The sequence below is a fragment of the Salmo trutta genome, chromosome 26 (assembly GCF_901001165.1).
Source record: "Salmo trutta chromosome 26, fSalTru1.1, whole genome shotgun sequence".
NCBI lineage: Eukaryota > Metazoa > Chordata > Actinopteri > Salmoniformes > Salmonidae > Salmo > Salmo trutta.
This window is the reverse complement of record NC_042982.1, coordinates 11198587-11221774: the sequence shown is the minus strand read 5'-3', so window position 1 is coordinate 11221774 and position 23188 is coordinate 11198587. Positions and strand designations below refer to the sequence as shown.

Genomic DNA, 23188 nt, shown 5'->3' with positions numbered 1-23188 from the left:
TTAAGTCAGTAAATTCTTGTCCCCAGAGGTACAGACCAACAGATTGGCATAAATTTAAAAAATACATGAAAATAATAAAACATCACCTAGTCGTTTGTCAACAATGCCAAGACATGCTGTAGTGTACCAGGGGTTCTGAGGGAGTAGCAAGGGCCCTCCTTAGCAGAGCGTGAGACTACAGAGGAGGCAGTGTTTGAGAGACAGAGGGGTAGAGCAGTGTGTCTCTCTCTTCCAAGGCCTGGCCCCCTTGTAGGCCACACTGACTGGCCCCAGCCTACCTCGGTCTCATGAGGATTTGAGGCCCGGCACAGAGAGGGGTGTTGAAGTTAAGGGTCCCCCCCCACAAAAGGAACAACAGAGTGAGATGAGAGCTGAGCCGCTGTTGTGCTGTGCCGTGTCCATCCCCCACATGCGATTACTGTCTCAATGGTCCACACTCCTCTTCAGAGTCCCCTCCCCCGCAGAACTGCACTCTCTCAGTCCACTCAGGTATAGTAGCGAGAGCTGCAGCCATTTCTCAGCTTCGTTCTATTGTCATATATTACCACCACCTTGTCTTCCCCTGCTCTTCATTCCCTACCTTCAATTCATCTGTATTCATCCTCAGATCTTCTTTTCGGTCTGCAGCCAATATAGCTTCTCCCGTTGGCTGGTATTTCCCTCTCCCTCGCGATGCCAACCTTCCAAGTCACGTTCATCACTTGACTAGAAAGCTTGGAAATCGAGGCTACCTCCATCCCTCTCCTGCTCCCCTCCCTTCGTCAGTCTTGCAGCTCCCCTCGCCACTTCCCTGTCCGTCCCCTCTCCACTCCAGTCACTGTTTCTTCTCGCGGGTGGTGATGGTGACCAGCTGCTTGGCGGCCTTGGCGATGTCATAGGCGCACTGGATGACCTGCTGGGTGAGCAGCTGGTAGTCGACGGCGGGCGCTGATGGGTCCGAGGGAGCCGCCTTGCGACACTCCACCTGGAGGCGGGAGGCGCTGGACGCCAGGAGGCGCAGGGAGCAGTGCACGGCGTCGAGGGCAGGCCGCTGAGGGGAGACGGAGAGAGAGGGGTGGGGGCCACAGTTAGACACAGAGGCGACAACACTTACTGCTTAAAGCTAGAATCTGTATTTGGTCCCAAAAAATGTGCAGTATATATTCTGCTGTTCTATTACACATGCACCAAAAATTACAACGGTTTATTGTTTGAAGCAACTTTGTTGTTGTAATGATAACTGGCGGTGTCAGCTTCACACCATACAGAATCTAGAGAGAGAGAGAGCAAAACCTTACCTTGGGAAAGAGAGAGGCCATTTCAGTGACAGCAGAGTGGATCTTCTCAGAGCATGGAACAAAACTGGGGAACACAAGACAACCTCTCGTTACCGCCACAGAGACAACGTAAGACAACCTCTCGTTACCGCCACAACGTAAGACAACCTCTCGTTACCGCCACAACGTAAGACAACCTCTCGTTACCGCCACAGAGACAACGTAAGACAACCTCTCATTACCACCACAGACACAACACAACCTCTCGTTACCGCCACAGAGACAACGTAAGACAACCTCTCGTTACCACCACAGAGACAACGTAAGACAACCTCTCGTTACCGCCACAACGTAAGACAACCTCTCGTTACCGCCACAGATACAACGTAAGACAACCTCTCGTTACCGCCACAACGTAAGACAACCTCTCGTTACCGCCACAGAGACAACGTAAGACAACCTCTCGTTACCACCACAGACACAACACAACCTCTCGTTACCGCCACAGAGACAATGTAAGACAACCTCTCGTTACCGCCACAGAGACAACGTAAGACAACCTCTCATTACCGCCACAGAGACAATGTAAGACAACCTCTCGTTACCGCCACAACGTAAGACAACCTCTCGTTACCGCCACAGAGACAACGTAAGACAACCTCTCATTACCGCCACAGATACAACGTAAGACAACCTCTCGTTACCGCCACAACGTAAGACAACCTCTCGTTACCGCCACAACGTAAGACAACCTCTCGTTACCGCCACAACGTAAGACAACCTCTCGTTACCGCCACAGAGACAACCTCTCATTACCGCCACAGATACAACGTAAGACAACCTCTCGTTACCGCCACAACGTAAGACAACCTCTCGTTACCGCCACAGATACAACGTAAGACAACCTCTCGTTACCACCACAGAGACAACGTAAGACAACCTCTCGTTACCGCCACAATGTAAGACAACCTCTCGTTACCGCCACAACGTAAGACAACCTCTCGTTACCACCACAGAGACAACCTCTCGTTACCGCCACAGATACAACGTAAGACAACCTCTCGTTACCACCACAGAGACAACGTAAGACAACCTCTCGTTACCGCCACAGATACAACGTAAGACAACCTCTCGTTACCGCCACAGAGACAACGTAAGACAACCTCTCGTTACCGCCACAGAGACAACGTAAGACAACCTCTCGTTACCACCACAGAGACAACGTAAGACAACCTCTCGTTACCGCCACAGAGACAACGTAAGACAACCTCTCGTTACCGCCACAACGTAAGACAACCTCTCGTTACCACCACAGAGACAACGTAAGACAACCTCTCGTTACCGCCACAACGTAAGACAACCTCTCGTTACCGCCACAACGTAAGACAACCTCTCGTTACCGCCACAGAGACAACGTAAGACAACCTCTCGTTACTGCCACAACGTAAGACAACCTCTCGTTACCACCACAGAGACAACGTAAGACAACTCGTACGCCACAACGTAACTCTCGTTACCGCCACAACGTAAGACAACCTCTCGTTACCGCCACAACGTAAGACAACCTCTCGTTACCGCCACAACGTAAGACAACCTCTCGTTACCGCCACAACGTAAGACAACCTCTCGTTACCGCCACAACGTAAGACAACCTCTCGTTACCGCCACAACGTAAGACAACCTCTCGTTACCGCCACAACGTAAGACAACCTCTCGTTACCGCCACAACGTAAGACAACCTCTCGTTACCGCCACAACGTAAGACAACCTCTCGTTACCGCCACAACGTAAGACAACCTCTCGTTACCGCCACAGATACAACGTAAGACAACCTCTCGTTACCGCCACAGATACAACGTAAGACAACCTCTCGTTACCGCCACAGATACAACGTAAGACAACCTCTCGTTACCGCCACAACGTAAGACAACCTCTCGTTACCGCCACAACGTAAGACAACCTCTCGTTACCACCACAGATAAAACTAAATACGTGGAGTGCTATGGTCAGCCTGTGTCACTTAGCTAAGTGTGACCGTTCATTTGTTCAGCACAGTATAAAAACAGGGAAACGTTAAAGTCTCGTAGTCGGGGCCCTACCTGTCGTGCTTGAACTCTTGTGCGGCCCTCAGAAGCTCCTGGATGTTTTTGGTCACCTGCTCCGTCTTAAGGATGACGTCTTCGGTGCAGGGCAGGGTAGGGTCCGGCTCACCCCCTTCACCCCCACCCCACTCCTCCGAATCCCCCCGTCCCTCCTCTTCACTGCTGCGCCCCCTACTTTAGGAAACACGCACAGTACAATCTCTACATTAGCCTGCAATTCACACATTGAACAGAGAGGTAAGCCTCTCAGTAACCACAGTAAATAGGTCCTTGACAAAGACAGTCTGCTAGATGTCTAGGTACATACACCCTGGAGCCCGGCCTGTCTGCCCCTCCTACACGTTGGGAGAGACTCCAGAATGACCCGGTCACCGGGCAGCAATCTGCTCCAGATATCCCTACCCCCCACCCCTCCCTAGCCTTACCTTAGCGACAGCTCATACATCTGAGTGTTGTCATAGTCACTATCAGTGCCACTGCCATGCTTCTCTCCTTTAAGGCCCTGTGCACAAACAGAACACCTTATCAGCGTCAAAAAGGTAGGAGTAGTGATTCTAACATCAGTGAGAGTATGGTAATATCTTCAGTAACCAACCAAAAGCAAACCATTCACACAAACATTTCCACTAAGCCACAATATACAACACTAGGCAATGCATCAGCTCACATTGGTCTATAAAAACAGTATGTCAGTGTCAGCATTTATATGACGCCACTGAATGTTTCAGCTGGTCTGGGGTTGGTCGCGAAGTAGCCTGGAAGTCACAGATGAGTTGACCAACTAACTGTAGAGGAGGGCAACAGTCAGCCAGTCTTACCATGTATCTCCCCATCTCCATGGAGCCAGAGAGGTGCGACCCTCCATAGGGCGTTGGACCACCAGGACCCCCCTTCCTCACCTGGAGGTGGGACAGAACAGGAACTCAGAGGAGGATGAGAAGCAACAGAGGGACCGCAGAAGGAACACTGCCTGACAGAATGGTTTTTTACATTTTTGCAGGAAGATTCCGAACAAAAACTGGGATGCGATATACGTGCTTGAGCAGAGTCAGCTCAGCTTTGTGTGCGGAGATACTAGCCTATATGTCGAGGTCAAATTTGATTATTTTTGTCAAATAGCTCAACAGCCAAACTGCAGTGCAACTTTCCCCAGGACAGGCTTATACTGAAATTGTAGTTAGTGATGGAGTTTAGCCCAAGTTGACTGGAATTCAAAGAAAATGTGTGTCTTGAGCTAAGTCCTGCCAAGTAGTTAGTGAGCCATTATCCCAGACAAACTCACACACAGGAGTACATCATTAACATTACCAGACACACAAACATACCGTCTGACATACACAGAAGAAGACAGAGGAGCCTGTTAACTTCCATTAGCTTGCCTCACATCACGTCTCCTCTCTAGCCACTTTCACAATAGATGACCTGACCAGTAGCCGGGGCCCGTACTCATAAAGCATCTCAGACTAGAAGTGCTGATCTAGGATCAGTTTAGGCTTTTAAAATGATAATACATAGGAGGGGTCCCTGATCTTAGATCAGCACTCCTACTCTGAGACACTTTATGCAGACCCATACAGTCAGCACGGTTATAGACACTTTTTGGATACAGGCTCACTGACATAAGGGCCTAAGCTGCGAGTTATTCCAGACAGTATGGCCAGTAGGCCACTCTTAGCTCTCCACTAGGGAACAGTGAGTCTAACTAGATGAAGACTGAACATCTATGTGAATATTTGTATGCTGGCATATGCTGTATGATACACAAATCATGTCCATAACAATGAAGTCATCGTCATCTCTGGTTTTCAACAGAGCACTGGGTTTTACCACTGTGTGGTCCAATATCTATGAAGGGATTCAAACTGTACAACTTAAAAGAAGGGGCAATCTGCAATTGGTACATCATTTTTTTTTTACTTTTAAATTAATGATATACAGTATCGCCATGTCATCTTAAAAAAGTACTTATAAATGTCTTATTAGCAACAATGCGAGACATACACTATCGTTCAAAAGAAAAGCACATTTTTTTTGTCCATTAAAATAACATCAAATTGATCAGAAATAGAGTGTAGACATTGTTAATGACTATTGGAGCTATTATGTAAACTAATCCAAGTTTATCATTCTAAAAGACAAATTGATCATTAGAAAACCCTTTCGCAATTATGTTAGCACAGCTGAAAACCGTTGTTCTGATTAAAGAAGCAATAAACAAAACAGGCCTTCTTTAGACTAGCATCAGCATTTGTGGGTTTGATTAAAGGCTCAAAATGTCCAGAAACAAAAAAACCTTCTGAAACTCGTCAGTCTATTCTTGTTCTGAGAAATGAAGGCTATTCCATGCGAGAAATTGCCAAGAAACTGAAGATCTCGTACAAAGCTGTGTACTACTCCCTTTGCAAATTGGCTCTAACCAGAATAGAAAGAGTGGGAGGCCCCGGGGCACAACTGAGCAAGAGGACAAGTGCATTAGTGTCTAGTTTGAGAAACAGACGCCTCACAAGTCCTCAACTGGCAGCTTCACTAAATAGTACCTGCAAAACACCAGTCTCTACGTCAACAGTGAAGAGGCAACTCCGGGATGCTGGCCTTCTAGGCAGAGTTGCAAAGAAAAAGCCATATCTCAGACTGGCCAATAAAAAGAAAAGATCAAGATGGGCAAAAGAATACAGACACTGAACAGAGGAAGATTGTAAAAAAAAGTGTTATGGACAGACGAATCTAAGTTTGAATCACAAAGAAGAACATTTGAGACACAGAAAAAAATGAAGATGATGGAGGAGTGCTTGACGCTATCTGCCAAGCATGGTGGAGGCAATGTGATGATCTGGGGGTGCTTTGGTGGTAATAAAGTGGGAGATTTGTACAGGGTAAAAGGGATCTTGAAGAATGAAGGCCATCACTCCATTTTGCAACGCCATACCCTGTGGACGGCACTTAATTGGAGCCAATTTCCTCCTACAACAGGGCAATGACCCAAAGCACAGCTCCAAACTATGCAAGAACTATTTGGGGAGAAGTAGTGAGCTGGTATTCTGTCTATAATGGAGTGGCCAGCACAGTCACCAGATCTCAACCCTATTGGGCTGTTGTGGGAGCAGCCTGACCATATGGTACGTAAGAAGTGCCCATCAAGCCAATCCAACTTGTGGGAGGTGCTTCAGGATGCATAGGATTAAATCTCTTCCAATTACCTCAACAAACTGACAACTCGAATGCCAAAGGTCTGCAAGGCTGTAATTGCTGCAAATGGAGGATTCTTCGACGAAAGCAAAGTTTGAAGGACACAATTATTATTTAAATCAAAAATAATTTATAACCTTGTCAACATCTTGACTATATATCCTATTAATTTTGCAACTCATTTCATGTATGTTTTCATGGAAAACAAGGACATTTCTAAGTGACCCCAAAGTTTTGAACGGTAGTGAACACAGAAAAATAACATTGTAAACAACTTATCTAGATATATTCTAGCATATAGAACTCTAGGGTCTATTAAAAAAAATGATTTACAAACTACACAATAAGAAATTGTGCATTTGCTAATGCCCTGCAAAATACAAACTAAAGAGAGACATGGAAAAATGCACAGATAAACCAAACTGAAATACAGTGCCTTTGGAAATTATTCAGAACCCTTGACTTGTTCCACATTGTTAGGTTACTTATTCTAAAATTGATTTTAAAAAAAAAATGTATATTTCCCTCAATCTACAAATTTCTGCAAAAATGTTTTAAATAAAAAACTGATATCACATTTACTTAAGTATTCAGACCCTGTACTCAGTACTTTGTTGAAGCACCTTCGGCAGCAATTACAGCCTCGAGTCATCTTGGGTATGATGCTACAAACTTGGCACACCTGTATTTGGGGAGTTTTTTCCATTGTTCTCTGCAGATCCTCTCAAGCTCTGTCAGGTTGGATGGGGAGCTTTGCTGCACAGCTATTTCCAGGTCTCTCCAGAGATGTTTCGATCGGGTTCAAGTCTGGGCTCTGGCTGGGCCACTCAAGCACATTCAGAGACTTGTCCCGAAGCCACTCCTGTGTTGTCTTGGCTATGTGCTTAGGGTTGTTGACAGGTTGGAAGGTGAACCTTCGCCCCAGTCTGAGGTCCTGAGCGCTCTGGAGCAGGTTTTCATTATGGATCTCTGTACTTTACTCCGTTCATCTTTGCCTCCATCCTGACTAGTCTCCCAGTCCCTGCCACTGAAAAACACCCCCACAGCATGCTTCACCGTAGGGATGGTGCCAGGATTCCTCCAGACGTGACGCTTGGCATTAAGGCCAAATAGTTCAATCTTGGTTTCATCTGACCAGAGAATCTTGTTTCTCATGGTCTGAGAGTCTTTACGTGCCTTTTGGCAAACTCCAAGTGGGCTATCATGTGCCTTTTACTGAGGAGTGGCTTCCATCTGGCCACTCTATCATAAAGGCCTGATTGGTAGAGTGCTGCAGAGATGGTTGTCCTTCTGGAAGATTCTCCCATCTCCACAGAGGAACTCTAGAGCTCTGTCCGAGTGACCATCGGGTTCTTGGTCACCTCCCTAACCAAAGCCATTCTCCCCCGATTGCTCAGTTTGGCCGGGCGGCCAGCTCTTGGTGGTTCCAAACTTCTTCAATTTAAGAATGATGGAGGCCACTGTGTTCTTGGGGACCTTCAATGCTGCAGCAATTTTTTGGTACCCTTCCACAGACCTGTGCCTCAACACAATCCTGTCTCTGAGCTCCTCGGACAATTCCTTCGACCTCATGGCTTGGTTTTTGCTCTGACATACACTGTCAACTGTGGGACCTTATATAGACAGGCGTGTGCCTTTCCAAATCCTGTCCAATCAATTGAATTTACCACAGGTGGACTCCAATCAAGTTGTAGAAACAGCTCAAGGATGATCAATGGAAACAAGATGCACCTGAGCTCAATTTGAAGTCTCATAGCAAAGGTCTGAATACTTACATAAATGTGATCAGTTTTTAATTTTTAATAAACTTGCAAACATTTGTAAAAACGCGTTGTCCTTTTGTCATTATGGTGTCGTGTGTGCAGATTGCTGAGGATTTTTTAAACATTTAATCCATTTTAGAATAAGGCTGTAATGTAACAAAATGTGGAAAAGGCCAAGGGGCCTGAATACTTTCCGAAGGCATTGTATGCATTGTGAATTTGCATCACCCGCATGGACAATGGAACGTAAAGGTTGGATGCAACAATGAGCACAATAAAAGACAGACAGGACAGACAGAGACAGACAGACTGACTTTACCTCCTGGCTTCCTATGCACGTTCCATACCAGTCAGAGTGGCTGGAAGCAGGGCTGAGTGAGTGCGTGAATGCGTAAGTAGTGCATTAGCTTAGAGCGCAGACAGACTAACAGGAACAGCGGCCGTGCGCAGCTGGTGGCCGTCCTATCGCCTTTGACCACAGAAGATCGACCGTCAATTTCTGTTCATTTCCACTGTTTGTCAACACACCCAACAGGTGATCCAAGCACTGCTGACATTCGTATAGGTCTGCCTGCCCTCTTAGTTCCACTGTGACTGACTGACACATTGCCTTGAAGGATCAATTGTGAAGTGCCTATGGCTAACAGGGCAGGTCAAACCACTAACACCTCGTGCTTGTGCTGCACACACTAGAGGTAGGGAATGGGAAAGCTATGACTGGGGAGTGTCTAAGATTAGGACATCTTCACTCGTCAATGGTGGGAAAGCTACCTGCCATCTTAGCTTAACAACATGACCTTCTACACTCAAAAAAGCCTCAGAGAAACTCATGTGAAGTGAGTGGAGGCGAAGAGTGATTTGCTACAGTGCCGAAGGCTCAGTAGAGGGGCTAGGCAGTGTGTGTGTATGTATTTGGGGCAGGTGCGTGCGTGCAGCATCTGGCCCAGAAAGCATAGCACCAGCGGTAGAGACTGGGGGTCAAAGGTTAGGGGTTAAAGTAGAGGCGCGCTCCACTGGTGAGCGGTGTGTGCATGCCAGACAGCAGTAGAGGAGGTAGGCAGCAGTAGAGATAGAGAGGGCAGGTGGTGTATATCACCATGACCACAGCCACCTGGGGGCCGTAGCGCGTTGCTCACACTTACACTGGGGTGCAGAGGCTGCAGGCGGCCCGTCAGGGAGTCCAGGCCCGGAGAGTGGGGTTTGGGAGTGGCGGCCCCCGGCTCGTACATAGAGAAAGCCTGTCTGTCCCTCCGGTGGGCGGGCACAGCCGAGGACACGGCTAGGCTGGAGTGGTCCCCTCCCCTACCTCCCCCGCCTCTCACCCCCCCTGGCCAATGTGCCGGGCTGCCTCCTCCCCCGCCTCCCAAACCGCCAGCTCCCCCTCCTCCTCCGACCTGGCCCCCCCGCAACGCACTGTTCTCCGTCTGCATCCGCGAGATCTACGGGGAGAGGTGGGGACGGGGGGGGGGGAGGAGGGTCACCTGAATGTTTCAAAGGTAACACGGACACGCATCCACATACACAGGTACTGTACAGGGAGCTTCCTTTAGCTAACTACATACTAGACATGGATGGAGGTAAGACTAACAGTTTATAGGGAGTCTATACTGATGGGGGGGATATAAGGGCTTAAACTGGCTTGCATGTCAATCTAGTGAGTATAACTACATGCTGGGTTCTCTTAACCAAATAAACATACATATCGGCAGTACTGGGGGTTGATCTTTCGTATCTTGGAAAATAAGAGAACTACACATGCATTGTTAATTGAGGTGTACGGCGGGGCTGCTCTAGCCCACACCGTTTTACCTGCATGTACCTGTCAAACTATCAACACTGGAAGAGAACTGCTGTGCATTTTCCAAGTGTGTGTGCAGGGGCTGACGTGTGTGTGTGTGTATGTCTAGGGGCTGGTGTGTGTGTGTGTGTGTGTGTGTGTGTGTGTGTGTGTGTGTCTAGGGGCTGGTATTTCTCCATGTGTCAGACATGAGTGATGATAGACATGGGACAATAGCTCAGGCATTCATGAGAACAGAACAAACCATGGAGAGACGGAACGGAAACAAAGTGACTAAATATGGCGTAACAGATGGGAACAAAACCTGATATTTGACACAGTGAGGAACGAACTGCAGTGCTTACACCAACACTAACAGATACTGTTCTGAGCTGTACAATTGGCTTACTACAGTATAAGGACAGCTCTGGGAACAGAGTAGACCAACACTGATAGTGACAACACACTAATATACTGAGGCAGAAGAGATACATCTTCCACTATAATTAGAAAAGCACATCTTGGTGCATAATAACAAACTTATAGACATATTGAAATTCCTCCCGTCTTTCCATCATGCATGCTTCCCTCCAGCACTCTATCCATACCTCCCTCCTCTCCCTGCCATCCTCCCTCCATTTTTATCTCGTCTCCCTACCTCTTTCTGCAGCCGGCGCAGCTCTTCACTCAGGTTGTTGTTGACCTTCATCAGCTGCTGGACTTTAGCCTCGGAGGAGGCCAGGGCCTTCTTAACCTCCAGGTACTCCTGCAGAGTGATGGGCCCGTCCGACAGGTCTGACGAGTCCATGCTCTGAGGGAACACACACACAGAAATATAATTAAAACAATCTAAAAATACACACAAAGTAATCGGGAGTCGTTTATGTGGGTTATTGTCTGTGCAATAATATTTAGATTTAGATTTCATCATCCCTCTTAGCAGTAAATGGAGAAGTCTGAGCACAGCTTAAAATAACTACCTTTTCACATTTAACACAAACTAAATTTGAGAAATCTCTTTTCAACTGGAAATGACTTTGAACAGCATCCGCGTCCATTCACAGCTCAGCCATATCTGAGAAGCACAGAGCTTCTGTCTGTATGAGACCAGAACAGAGCTTCGTCACAAAGTGGACCTTAAATTCTCATTTTACTGCAGCTTTTCCACCACGTCCTGTGACTGTGGGCGCCTGCTTTAACAGGGTTTTCACCCCCTCTCTCCTCTTGCACTCCCTCTCCTCCCCTGCTCGTGGAACAATGCTCCTCTGATTGGAGACCCAGAATAGCTGTGATGTCACTGTGGAAGTATGTGGCAGCAGTAGCAGCACTGCCACTCCTGCAAGGCATGCTGGGACAGGCGGGGAGCAAGACACTGCTGGCTGCTGGGGATAATACTGCAATCACTAGAAGAAGCTAAGAAGAACGTTCTGATTTAGGATCAGTTTTGCCTTTTAGATCACAATGAATATGATTACATGGACGGGGGGGACCTGATCCTAGATCAGCACTTCTATTTTGAGATGCTTGACACGTCTGAAGTGCCTCTAATACCTCTGAGCAGGGACCATAGCACCACTTCCTGGTCACTTAGCTCCATCCCTTCCCTCCTCCATGTCTCTTAGTGCACATTTTATCCATCCATTTACTAGGTTTAAGGGGAATACTTAGGCTGTTCTCTGGTACTCTAATGTTGGCCTGTAGAGAAAAACATAGCACAACGGTTTGCAATGGAAAAAGAAAACAAGAGCTTCCTATTAGGCCAGTTCCGAATAGTACCTCCCCCTTTCACTATGTTTCAGGCTGCTTGGTGCCTAGTGAACACAGCCCCGGGGGTGTATTCATTAGTGCAAACCGGTGCAAAACGTTTCCCATTGGACAAATTCAGGTAGATCCCGTTTGATGCCTAAATGAACACAACCCTGCCGTCCTTCTGTGCCCTTCTCTCCTCACCTTGGCCCGGTTGTTGCGCTGCGCGTTGTTGTTGTTCTGAGTGGTCAGCTCGCTGTCCGTGTCCTCGTCCGACGCTACGCTGTCGTAGTCATGCTGGTCGTCGTCGGCCCCCAGGTCCAGACTAGAGTCTACAGGGTTGGATCAGAGCAGAGCAACAACATAGGCCCTGGCTCAGGAAGAGATAGGATATGAGGAATCGGAGAAAGACGTACTGAGATTGAGCCACAGAAAGATCTGGAAAACTACAGCTCAAATAGTGAACCAGGCAACCCCGACCCCGCCCTTTAAAATACATCTCAGTAACTTCTCCTTTTCACTCATACATTCGCAATGGATGGATTGACTGAAGTGCGGGCTAAAACACATTCATATCCAGAGCATATTTAATTCATAAAGATGGCGTTTGAACTGGCTCAGTCCCTGCCCTCTCCCCTCTGCTCCCCTGTCCTCGGTCCTCTCCCCTCTCTCACCAGTAGGGCTGCTCAGGCCTTTCCCTTGTTGTCTCCTCTTGGCGTCACTCAGGATGTCGATGATCAGCGTTGCGAACTCACGAGCGTTAAAACGGGCCAACTTCTGTCTACCCTGAAAGACAAAGACAGGCAGGGGACACATTCAACAACCCACCGACACATAGACCCATGTCTGCAGGAGCAAAATGAGGTCAGACATTTTTGGTGTATTATTGAAGCAAACACTAAATTGAAGCCACAGTCTCTGGTATTGCAGTCCTGTGGTCACTGGTCATGTGGTGTGGAAAAGCACAGTCATAGGGGCTACAGTTGATCTTCGGAAGAGAGACACACACACACTAAACATTGCACCTAGCAATTCGCATGCTTGTGTTTGTATAAAGGGACAAAAACGCAGGCTTTGTATCCATGTGGTTTCAATTCTAAACACGGTCCAACCGTGAGCACACCGTCATCACAATCCATTCTCCTCATCCTCTGTGTGTGTGTGTGTTTTCTCCCTCAGTCGCTCTGGCATGAAACAAAACGCACTACTACTGACCAATCAGCTGGCTCCAACGCTATTCAATCCAATCCTAGCTGGGGATCTCACTGTGGTGAGGGTACTGATGTGTTAAGGCCTATGTTTACACTAACGAGCTAGCCAACTGATGGAGGACACAATCACACACAACCCCTTTGATTTCCCCTCACCCTCCTCCACAGCTGGAAAATCTCTCTCACTCGCTGTCTCTATATCCCACTGGCCAGTGCAGAAGCTCAGACATCCCAGTGCAGCCACAAAACTATTAATAGAATTTCAGCCCTCTCTCCCTCTCCATTTCAGCCCAGACGTTCTCTTTCTTCGCCTGCCCTTCTGTTCTCACTTTTGTTCCCGTTTTAAGATCTGTCGTGCTCTAGGAGGATTTCTCCGTAGTCCCTTCTACTGCCTGCCTGTGTCACTGTGATTAACATCGCCTTCAGCCTGCTGGTATCACTAAGCTCACACAGCAATTGGAGAAGAAGAAATACGCATAGGAACTAAGATATTCAGGCATTTGCTGGCAGTCACATTTTTCTTCATTTGTTGTGTGTGTGTGAGAGAGAGAGATAGTAGTAGTGGTTACCTGGTTGCGTGTGGCTGAGTATTCGGGGTTGACAGGCAGGAAGGGCACCGCGCTGCGCTCCGTCACCAGAGTACTGTGGTTCTGAGTCGTCAGCCACACTGGGAAAGGGGACGAAGGACAGAAAGAAAGAGATACATTATCCATCGACGTGTGAGTGAGAGAGAAACAAGGTAATTTCAGCTGGAACACACCCTGCCTGCCACCCACACAATAACACGGTGCACAGCTCCACCAGAACAGACTTACACATTCTCTCCTCCTAAAATGTCCTGGTATACCTTGAGCTGTGTGTGTGTGTGTGCGCTTGTGTGTGTCCAGCTCTGCCTCTACCCCATCCTGCTTACCTGCGGAGAGTATGCCAGACAACGCAGTCTGTGACTGCTCCACCTTCTGAGAGAAAGCGAGGGAGGAGAGCGAAAGAGAGACTCCAGAATTCCTGAGGCACTTCCTCACCAACTCGCTCTCTCCTCCTCTCTAAATTGCCTCCCTCTCTCCCCGTCTTTCCATCTCCCTCCTTCTTTCCCACTCTGTCTCCCCCTCTAATTTTAGACCTCACCCAGTGCCCTTTAACAGACTTTGTTGATGCGTTTCTTTATGTTTCCTTTCTAAACAGTGACTCCTTCTCCCGGGGGGAACAGCCAACAGTAGGGCTACATCCCACATGGCACCCTATTCCCTTTATAGGGCACTACTTTTTACCAGGGCTTGGTGAAATGTAGCACACTATATAGGGAATGGGATGCCATTTGGGACGTGGACCCAGAGTGGCCCAAACAGATTGCATGACTCAAAAAGGCAAAGACAGAAAGGGGCGCAGGATGGAGAGATTCTAGAGAGGTGGAGGAGAGGGAGGGGATGGGTTACACGGGAGAGGAGGAGTCTCACCTGCATCGTTCTCCCTGCGGTCCACTTCGTCATACACATCCATGGCCAGCTCCTCAAACAATCGATTGTTCAGCTGTCACACACACACAAACACACAGTGATGCAGACAGTGTACACAAGACCAAGACAAACATAAGCAATGCACACCAAAAGAACAAATACCAGCGAGGGAAAAATATACACCACACACACACACTTAGAATAATAGAGCAAACTGCAGGACAATCATGAACAGCAATACTGTCAACACAAACAGTAGCACTACACTAAAGAGCTCAGCCCTTTTGCTGCCTGTGCCAAAGGAGAATCGATTATACCATACACAGAAAATGGAGAAAGTCATACTCCTCTGTCATAGACAATTAGAGTCACTAATACAGACATGGCCCACTTCTTCAGTTTATTATCAGATTAGATCGTGCTCTGGGTCGTGTTCATTAGGCACCAAATGGAAGAAAACAGACTGAAAATGGGAGGGATACCTGGACTTGTTTTCCATTTCCAAACATTTCAAAATGTTTTCCCTTCTGTTCCCAGGAAGTTAACCAGATAGATACAGCCTTAACTCTAACCCATGACCCCAAACCTTTGACCACCAAGCACTACTCACCGCTTGCAGCTTCTTCTTAGCTGCCTTGGCCAGTTCTGAGAGGTCCAGGCTACGCAGAGACACAAACAGACAATGCCACAATGAAACAACCACAGACACGAACAGAGAGAGAAAGGGGTGAGGAGAGAAAGGTGAGGTGGAAGAGATGGAACGGGGGGTGGGTTTCTCAGGGCGGTGGGAGAGGTGAGACAGCAGGGGTGTCAGGTCATGAAGCAAAGGCCATGGCAGATAATCAGGTGAAATATATAGGTAACTGACAAAATAATGGAAACACTTGAGTAAATGAGAGAAGTATATTGAAAGCAGGTGCTTCCATACAGGTGTGGTTCCTGAGTTAATTAACCAATTAACCTCCCATCATGCTTAGGGTCAGGTAGGAAAATGCTGGGCAGGCCATTATTTTGGCTACCATGGCTATGCCCCCATGGGATGGCAACGCCCCCATCCACAGGGCATGAGTGGTCACAATGGTTAGATGAGCATGAAAACATTGCCCTATTAAGACACTTTATGTTGGTGTTTCCTTTATTTTGGCAGTTACCTGTACCTCCTTCCATTTCGGTTTGACAACATTTAAAACGATAGGCCTAAGTACTTGTATTATCTACAATGAGTACTGGTGGTCGAGATACAGTAGCCAACCTGATAATGGGATAAAATACCAGCCTCCTATTTAAAAGCAAAGGGCTCTCATCACTGTTTATTGAATCAAGACATCATAAAAGGTAATACTACTATATAAAAAGGTAGACAGAATAGTACAGCAATTCCTCCCTCCTTCCCTGACACCAGCAAGAAGATGACGAGCCCATGGGATAAAGAGGAAAGGGGAGGGGGGTTGAGGGGGGGGGAGGGAGGGAGGGAGAAAGAGAAAAGCGAGAGATACCTCTGTGTCGGACACTTAGGGCGAGCTCTGCCTCCACAAGCGCAGCACAAATGGAAAGAACAGAAAACGAGTGAGCGAGACAAGAAAGAGACGGGTAGAAAGCAAAAGAGAGGGCCCATATTCACAAAGCGCCTCAGAGTAGGAGTGTTGATCTAGGATCAGGTCCCCCTCGGTCTATATAATCGTATGAATTATTATCTAAGGTAATACTGATCCTAGATCAGCTACTCAGACGCGTTGTGAATACCGCCCACTAGTTCTCCACTGCTCACAAGAGTAAACTCCAAGAGTACGGTACAGTATAGTACAGAGTATAGTACAGTAAGAACAGTGTTGTAGAAGTCCATTGTAGCTCAGCAGACAGACATGCAGTCAGTTTCATTAGTGTAACGGGGGCCTTCCTCTCCTATCTAGCAGTACAGACTGACTTAACAGCAGGGCACAACCTACTGGTCAAAACACTGCAATACAATAAAACTATTCCTAACACTTCATTGTCGATTCCAGAAAATCAAAGGCATTGCCAGAATATCCTGTCACGTCAAAGACAATAATGCCCAGTAGAGAATCTCTTTTGAAAACACTTTTTAGTCCAGGATTAGCCTTAAATCTGTGTCTGAAAAACCACCCCTATGCATGATAAATATCAACCACCATGCAGATTTATAAATATACTCCTCCCACCCATACTGTTGACCCTGAACACATGACCCTTTGACACTTACCTGTCAGCCATCTGAGGAATGATATAATGCCCATTCTTGTGATCTACAGGATAGAGTATAATAGAGTGAAACAATTGTATTGTGAAAAACAGTCATTGGGTGAAAGACGCCTTACTAGTTAGGCCTAACAGTGGGTCCATACTTGGAGCGATAATCAGCGACCTAGGAACCACCAACCAGTCATGTTCAATGGAAGGAAGACACACAAAGAGACAAACAGGGACTTTAGCGGTCGGCGATGAGAGAGCTAGTGACCAGAATTGAAAAATGTCTCAATGTTATTCAAATGTAGGGAGAGGGCAGCTCTTGTTAGCAAGCTTTGACATTGGCTAACAACAAAACTGCCGTCATACTAGCTGTTTGAAGGATACACCCACCAAGCGAGATCTCAACGACTTAATTGCTGATTATCGCTTCAACTCTGAGCCCTCTAAGATCCTTGGCAGAGGTAAAAGGTCACCTACCAGGGCGTCGGCCACACAGATAGAAGGCCAGCCTGTCTGTGAGCTCGTACTGACACTCCACCAGCCGCTCTGCCAGCTCCACCTGGCCCGCTTGCCTGCCACACACACAATCAGATCGTATAACTGTACATATGAAAAAAGCTTACTGACAAAACAGCAGCAACAAAAAAAAACACACTGACTACCTTGATAGAGTCACACACAAAACTGTGTGTGTGTATACTATGTTCAAAAAGAGTGAGCCAGAGGTGTATTCATAAGTAACAAAAGCAAACATGGCCAAAACGGAAAGGGACTACCTGAACTTGTCCAATGAGAAACCCTTGTTTTCCGTTGCAAAACGGTTTTTGCAACAGTGTACACTAATGAATAGACCCCTGGTGTAGCCTACCTGGCGTAGTCCATGGGTGTGCGTCCGTTGATGTCCAGGGCTCCGGGGTCGGCTCCGTACACGACCAGCAGCTCTGCCTGCAGAACCTGGCCTGCCTTGGATGCCACGTGGAGTGGAGTGGTGCCTTTCTCCTGAGGACAACCACACACACACAGATCATTACTTAAAATAGGGATTTAAGGGAGCATGGACACAGCATAGACCGATTGGACTGATGCTCTAAAGGTGGGGTTGTGAGTGTGAGTGGTGAGAAAGTGGGTAATTTGCAGTAACAGGGGTTGTAAGTGTTTTGAGAAAGTGGGTAATTTGCAGTAACGGGGTGGCATGGTGAGTGGTGAGAAAATGGGTAGTTTGCAGTAATGAGTGGTGAGAAAGTGGGTAATTTGCAGTAACAGGGGGTGGCAGGGTGAGTGGTGAGAAAGTGGGTAATTTGCAGTAACAGGGGGTGGCAGGGTGAGTGGTGAGAAAGTGGGTAATTTGCAGTAACAGGGGGTAGCAGGGTGAGTGGTGAGAAAGTGGGTAATTTGCAGTAACAGGGGGTGGCAGGGTGAGTGGTGAGAAAGTGGGTAATTTGCAGTAACAGGGGGTAGCAGGGTGAGTGGTGAGAAAGTGGGTAATTTGCAGTAACAGGGGGTGGGAGGGTGGAGGTGGTATGGGTCTCACCGGGTGGAAGAAGTTGGCCTGTGCTCCCAGAGACAGCAGCCGTAGACATGTCTCCAGACTCCCCGTCCTTACACTGGAGTGCAGTTGCTGAGAGAGAGAGAGAGAGAGAGAGAGAGACCCTGTGAATCCCCTCATTAGTGGTGAAGCTTCCAATAGTTATTCATGTGGTGTCATTAAGGTGCTTCCTGCCTACAGGGGAGAGAAGAAGAAAGGCAGGCTCTGTGTGTGTAGAGCCTCAGTGGAGGCAGCCCGTCCCACCAGGCATTGCCCAGCCTGTGAAGGACATCACCATCTGACCCCTGACCTGAGGGGGCGGGGCCTCACCTTACTGAGGTCCTTGGTGGTAACACCGTCGTCATCGCGGCACGGCAGCTTGTGGACGAAGGATAGCATTTGGTACTTGGCGCGGATGAACTCGGACTTGGTGGGGCTGTGCACACACGCACGCACGGACACACACACACACAAAGACAGAGAGTAGGGACAAACTGGGTAAGACATGAGCTCTATGTATGAATCATTGCAGCAGGAGACGCCGAGGAGCAAATCCTCTCTGATCCCATAACAGTCTGATACTAGCTAATGACCCAAGGCTGAGCTGCATCTAACACATAAGCTTATTAGCCTGATCAGACTATAACAATTGACCAAGTGAAAGTAAATCTGTTGGTGGGGGAGAGTTCCACAAACAGAGACTATAGGTAAGCGGGAATGTTCCCACCCAGGTCATCATTATAAATGAAAATTGATTCTCATCTGACGTTTCGTTAAATATGTTGTGAAACAATAAAATTAACTTACTGGACTTTGTCCTGTGGGTTGGGTTTCCTGCGGCCGCTCTGCACCTGTGCTGGGTCAAGCAGGGAGTGCTCCCAAATCGAGTTAGCCCCGTTACTGGCCAAAGTCTGCACCATCTAAAACACACACACTGGTGAGACACGACAACACAGCCCTAACATGAAATTATCTAATGTTTGCTTGGAACGTCCTCTTAGAGCTAATCAAAGCCTCTTCCTGTGCCTGAGGCTGGTCTAGTGGGTAATGCCACCAGCACCTATACACCACCAAGTATGGGTGCGAATCCCAACCTCAGCGCCACTCTCTGCATCTACCTCCCCACTCATTTCCATCCTGTTTAAATAATGTGAACACACAACTTTTAAAAAATCCAGTTCCTAACAAAAGTATTCTCAAATCTTATCTGTCCAGCAGCCAGGTAACACTTACTTTATATTAGTGATATATCGCAATATTATTTTGGACGATAAATGTATTTAATTGTTTTTCTAGGTAGCTTTAGTCAGCTGTGCCTGCGCCAAAACGCCAGTATTTTTCATCCTATAGCTTGATCTCCATCTTCTTTTTAAATAGTAAGCCAACATGTTTTCAGCGCTTTTATTTACATGCTCGCTCGTCTCTCTGCAGCAGACATATGGTGAGCAATACGTTTGGAACATCAATTCTCAATAAAATCACGTTATTGAATCACAATACATATAGAATCGCAATACATAACATATTAGCACCTAAATATCGTAATATCGTGAGGTCCCTGGCAATTCCCATGTAGTTTATTAAGTGTTAATTATTAGTTTATGGATATACATGTTATAAATCCGTAACAAACAGGTATAGGCCTAATACATTGGTTGAATTGGTATACTTGTCATTTAGCCACTTGCCAAATACTGAGTTACTAGGCTACGTGTACACCCATCAGTAATGATCCCCAGTGCCCCTCCAGCCCAGGCCCCCATCTTGTCCCTTCCCAGGTACCTGCAGCAGTGCAGGGGGCCAGCCGCTGTGCCGCAGGTGCTTGACGATGGAGATGTGGCGTCCCAGGCTGCGGTGCACAGAGCAGCACTCGTCACAGATCAGAACGCCCCTGTTGATGCTGGTCCAGCCCGGATCTGAAAACACAGAGAAAGAGAGAAAGATATAAAGTGAGAGAGAGGACGGGAGGGGGGGGGGGACCGGGGGGTCAGGTGTGGGGTCAGGTGTGTACAACTTAGGCTATTTAGCAAAGACCCACCTCTGACTGGCTACTAGGACATCTCAGGTTCATCATTAGGCCTATAGCTTTGTTTTACTGGTAATAAAGTTAGGCCTAATATTTGACATTATTGTTTACTGCATACATTTAAAATAATCAAATAGCCTACTGTGAGAGTGACAAATAGGCTGACAGTTTGCGTAACATGTGGAGTTTACAATGATACTTAAAAAGGAGTTCTCAGGACCATAAAAAATCAACAAAACGCCATTATTATTAGCGTCATACTGCATAGCCTAAATACAAGTCTGACCTTTAAAAATCCAGTACCGCCCAATTGTGCCTTTAGGTGGTAATGAGATCATCATACTAGACAAGTCCAGAGTTCAATGGGCACAAAGAGAACCAGAGTCTAGTCATTAAGTCTGGCTGGGGCAAGGTTAGCCTACACCCTCAGGATCCTGCTACAATTACGCTAAGCTAACTGTGTAAGAGGTTCAAACAACCCATTCTGTCCGAGGAACTAGATGGCGCATTATTTGTTTCTCTCAATTGGTAGGCCTAAGAGCCAAGCCTAAGAGATTGGGCTGGGGCGGAGCAAATACATGCAGAGAGAGATCTGTTCTTGAGGGACAATTTTGAAACAAATCGCTATTGGCAATACTCAACAAAGCATGCCTACTGTTTTCAAATATTATAATCTATGAAAAGCAGCAATTCATTGTTGGGTTTGTACCCATGGCAGAGCAGGACAAAGCAGAGCGCTAAACCAAATGTGAAGAGACACAGGGCTCTTCATCGGTATAGATTCCATTCATTGACACTAAAAGTTAAATCTCGTCATAATCCAAGCTTCACAGAACAGCCCCATTGCTCTTCCTCTCCATTTCCACTTAGTGTGTGCTGCGCCTAATGTGATTTCATACGCATGCACTCACACAGACACTGACCTAGGCTACACACACACACAGAGCGCATATGGGGCCACTCTAGTCTCTTTTACCACTATATCTACAGTCAACACTACTGAAGGCTGTAGCCCCCTATTCAGTCTAGCATTCTACCACATGCTGTGGTGCCCATCACAATCCATAAAACTCTAATCATATGACAGAAAAACAAAAAGGCCTTATGAGCATACTGGAAGTAACAAATATCCTATAGTGGCTATATGACTTCTTCCACAATATGGAGGTTGTTTAGGAGTTCAGTAGCTATTCCAGTGAGGAGGGTTGCAAGGAGTCACACTAGTGGCGCGGTCAGCAGCTCGCTGGGGCCGCAGAAAGCTGACGGTAGACTGCAAGTAAGAAACTGCACAGTGCACACACAGAGTAGGTATACAGGCAGGCCAGGCTAACGCAGGTAACTGCACAGGAGTGATGGTCAGGAGTGTCATAAATCAGCTGGGATGGTGCAGAAGAGGCTCAGAGCAGAATCACATTCCTGAAGGGAGAGCAGCTGTGAGGGAGAGCAGCTGCCATGCAACCCACCCCCATCCCAAACTCTCCTCCTCTCCAAAACATTGAGGCAGGTGGGGCTAAATGTGCAAGGCCAAGTCTATGCCGGCCAGGATGCCAAGGTTGGCATCACATCAGTGTTGTGGGGGCACAATAATGTTGCAGAAAAACAGAGTTGGAGAATATAGCCTTCATGATTTGCAAGACAATTCAGGATTTTATGAGCAGGAGGATTAAGCTAAAAATGTTTGTTTTTTTGCCTACAGATGGAGCCGTCTAAACGGGTCAGGGGTCCAGAATACAGGCACTCACTCAATCACTATTCACATCCTCTACTAGTGCTTCTATCAACGCCGCACTGTTAGCTAACCCATTGGGTAGTTGCAGGCAGCTAGCTAGCCAACTAGCTTAAACTACTATTTTATGACAATTTAACTAGCTATCTCAGTAACAACGTTCAGCTAATCCTCTTGACGTTAGCACACTAACTAGCTATCTACACCTTACAACTTGGAATTGGTCACATTTATTTAAAAATGTATTATAGAGGAAGACAAGCCAAACTAGCTAGCTTAATTAGCCTGGCGTCTTCAAATTGAACTAGCTACCTAGCCAGTTAGCCCGTGTGGCCAGCTCAGCTCTACCTACAGAGCCAACTTTACTGACAAAAAGCTGTGATAGCAAGCTATTCCAAGTTAGACAAGACAGACACCTTTTCTCATTTGTTAGCCAGTTAGGTAAGTAGTTAACCGCCACGTCTAGCTGGTAGCTAACACAACTAACGTTCGCTAGCTATCAGGAGAAATACAAACAAACGTCTAACGTTAGTTGCGCTGGGTAGCGAGCTAGTCAAGCAGGCGAAACAAATCTGCCACACTAAAATCCATCCAATAAACCAAAGTAAATCAACCAAAGTAACCTTCTAGTCACTTAATTTATCAACACATACTAAACATGCAAATGTAACTCCGTTTAATGGCCTGACTGACTAACTGCCTGTGAACCTGCGCCGTTTTCTTGTACTACTGACAGCGGGCACAGGCCTCCACCGTCCCACCTAAATGTCGCCAGCTAGTCCATCTCAAAGACTAAAACACATTGTTTCCGTTTGTATTGTACCTGGTGCACTGCAGTCGGCACATACTTCGGTTCTGTGGACCTTTCTTGACATGTTTAGGGTTCCACTGCAGTAGTGGTTGTTTATCCAAATTCTATATTGATGCTCGCCCTTCCGAAGACCGCCGTCGGCTGTTTCTCGATGCTGCCCTGATTCCCCGGAAGCCGGCGATGTGGTCTTCGGCTCTCCCGGCCCGAAGCTACCCCTTTTTCCTCCTACGCGGTTTCAGCCCTAAACTTCTGATGCAGCGAGTCGCAGGCCTCGTCAATGGGATGATTATTACTGGCTAGCGCATATCTAGAGGGATGTAAAACAATAGCGCACACAGCATTGCAAATATCGAGACCTAAGTAGGCTAACTGCGATCCTTCCTGCCCTGCCACTCGA

The 23188-nt window shown here is 47.2% G+C and overlaps 1 protein-coding gene across 3 annotated transcripts; it reads right to left on the bottom strand.

The window, feature by feature from the left end:
* git1 (G protein-coupled receptor kinase interacting ArfGAP 1) lies at positions 1–23188 on the bottom strand. Of its 3 annotated transcripts, none has more exons than XM_029714740.1 (20): positions 22804–23188; positions 20011–20144; positions 19036–19148; positions 18559–18664; positions 18235–18321; positions 17572–17702; positions 17181–17275; positions 16717–16759; positions 15992–16018; positions 15106–15154; positions 14496–14568; positions 13611–13708; positions 12505–12616; positions 12035–12162; positions 10743–10895; positions 4177–4257; positions 3784–3860; positions 3356–3532; positions 1278–1341; positions 1–1030 (listed from the first exon to the last, which is right to left on the bottom strand). In XM_029714740.1, exons 1-20 carry the CDS (start codon positions 22853–22855, stop codon positions 815–817), a joined length of 2016 nt encoding a protein of 671 aa, XP_029570600.1. In that variant the 5' UTR covers positions 22856–23188; the 3' UTR covers positions 1–814. The 3 variants fall into 3 exon arrangements, with proteins under 3 accessions (XP_029570600.1, XP_029570601.1, XP_029570602.1); XM_029714741.1 differs by having other exon boundaries at positions 3356–3529; XM_029714742.1 differs by lacking the exon at positions 15992–16018.

Bases quoted from the DNA above. Each gene is read 5' to 3' on its own strand.
- git1 (XM_029714740.1), bottom strand. From the start codon at position 22,855: ATGTCAAGAAAGGTCCACAGAACCGAAGTATGTGCCGACTGCAGTGCA. The intron at 17,703-18,234 runs GTGAGACCCATA...GGTTGTCCTCAG, and splicing joins AGGCCAACTTCTTCCACCCG to GAGAAAGGCACCACTCCACT. The intron at 1,031-1,277 runs GTAAGGTTTTGC...GTCTCCCCTCAG, and splicing joins TGGCCTCTCTCTTTCCCAAG to CGGCCTGCCCTCGACGCCGT.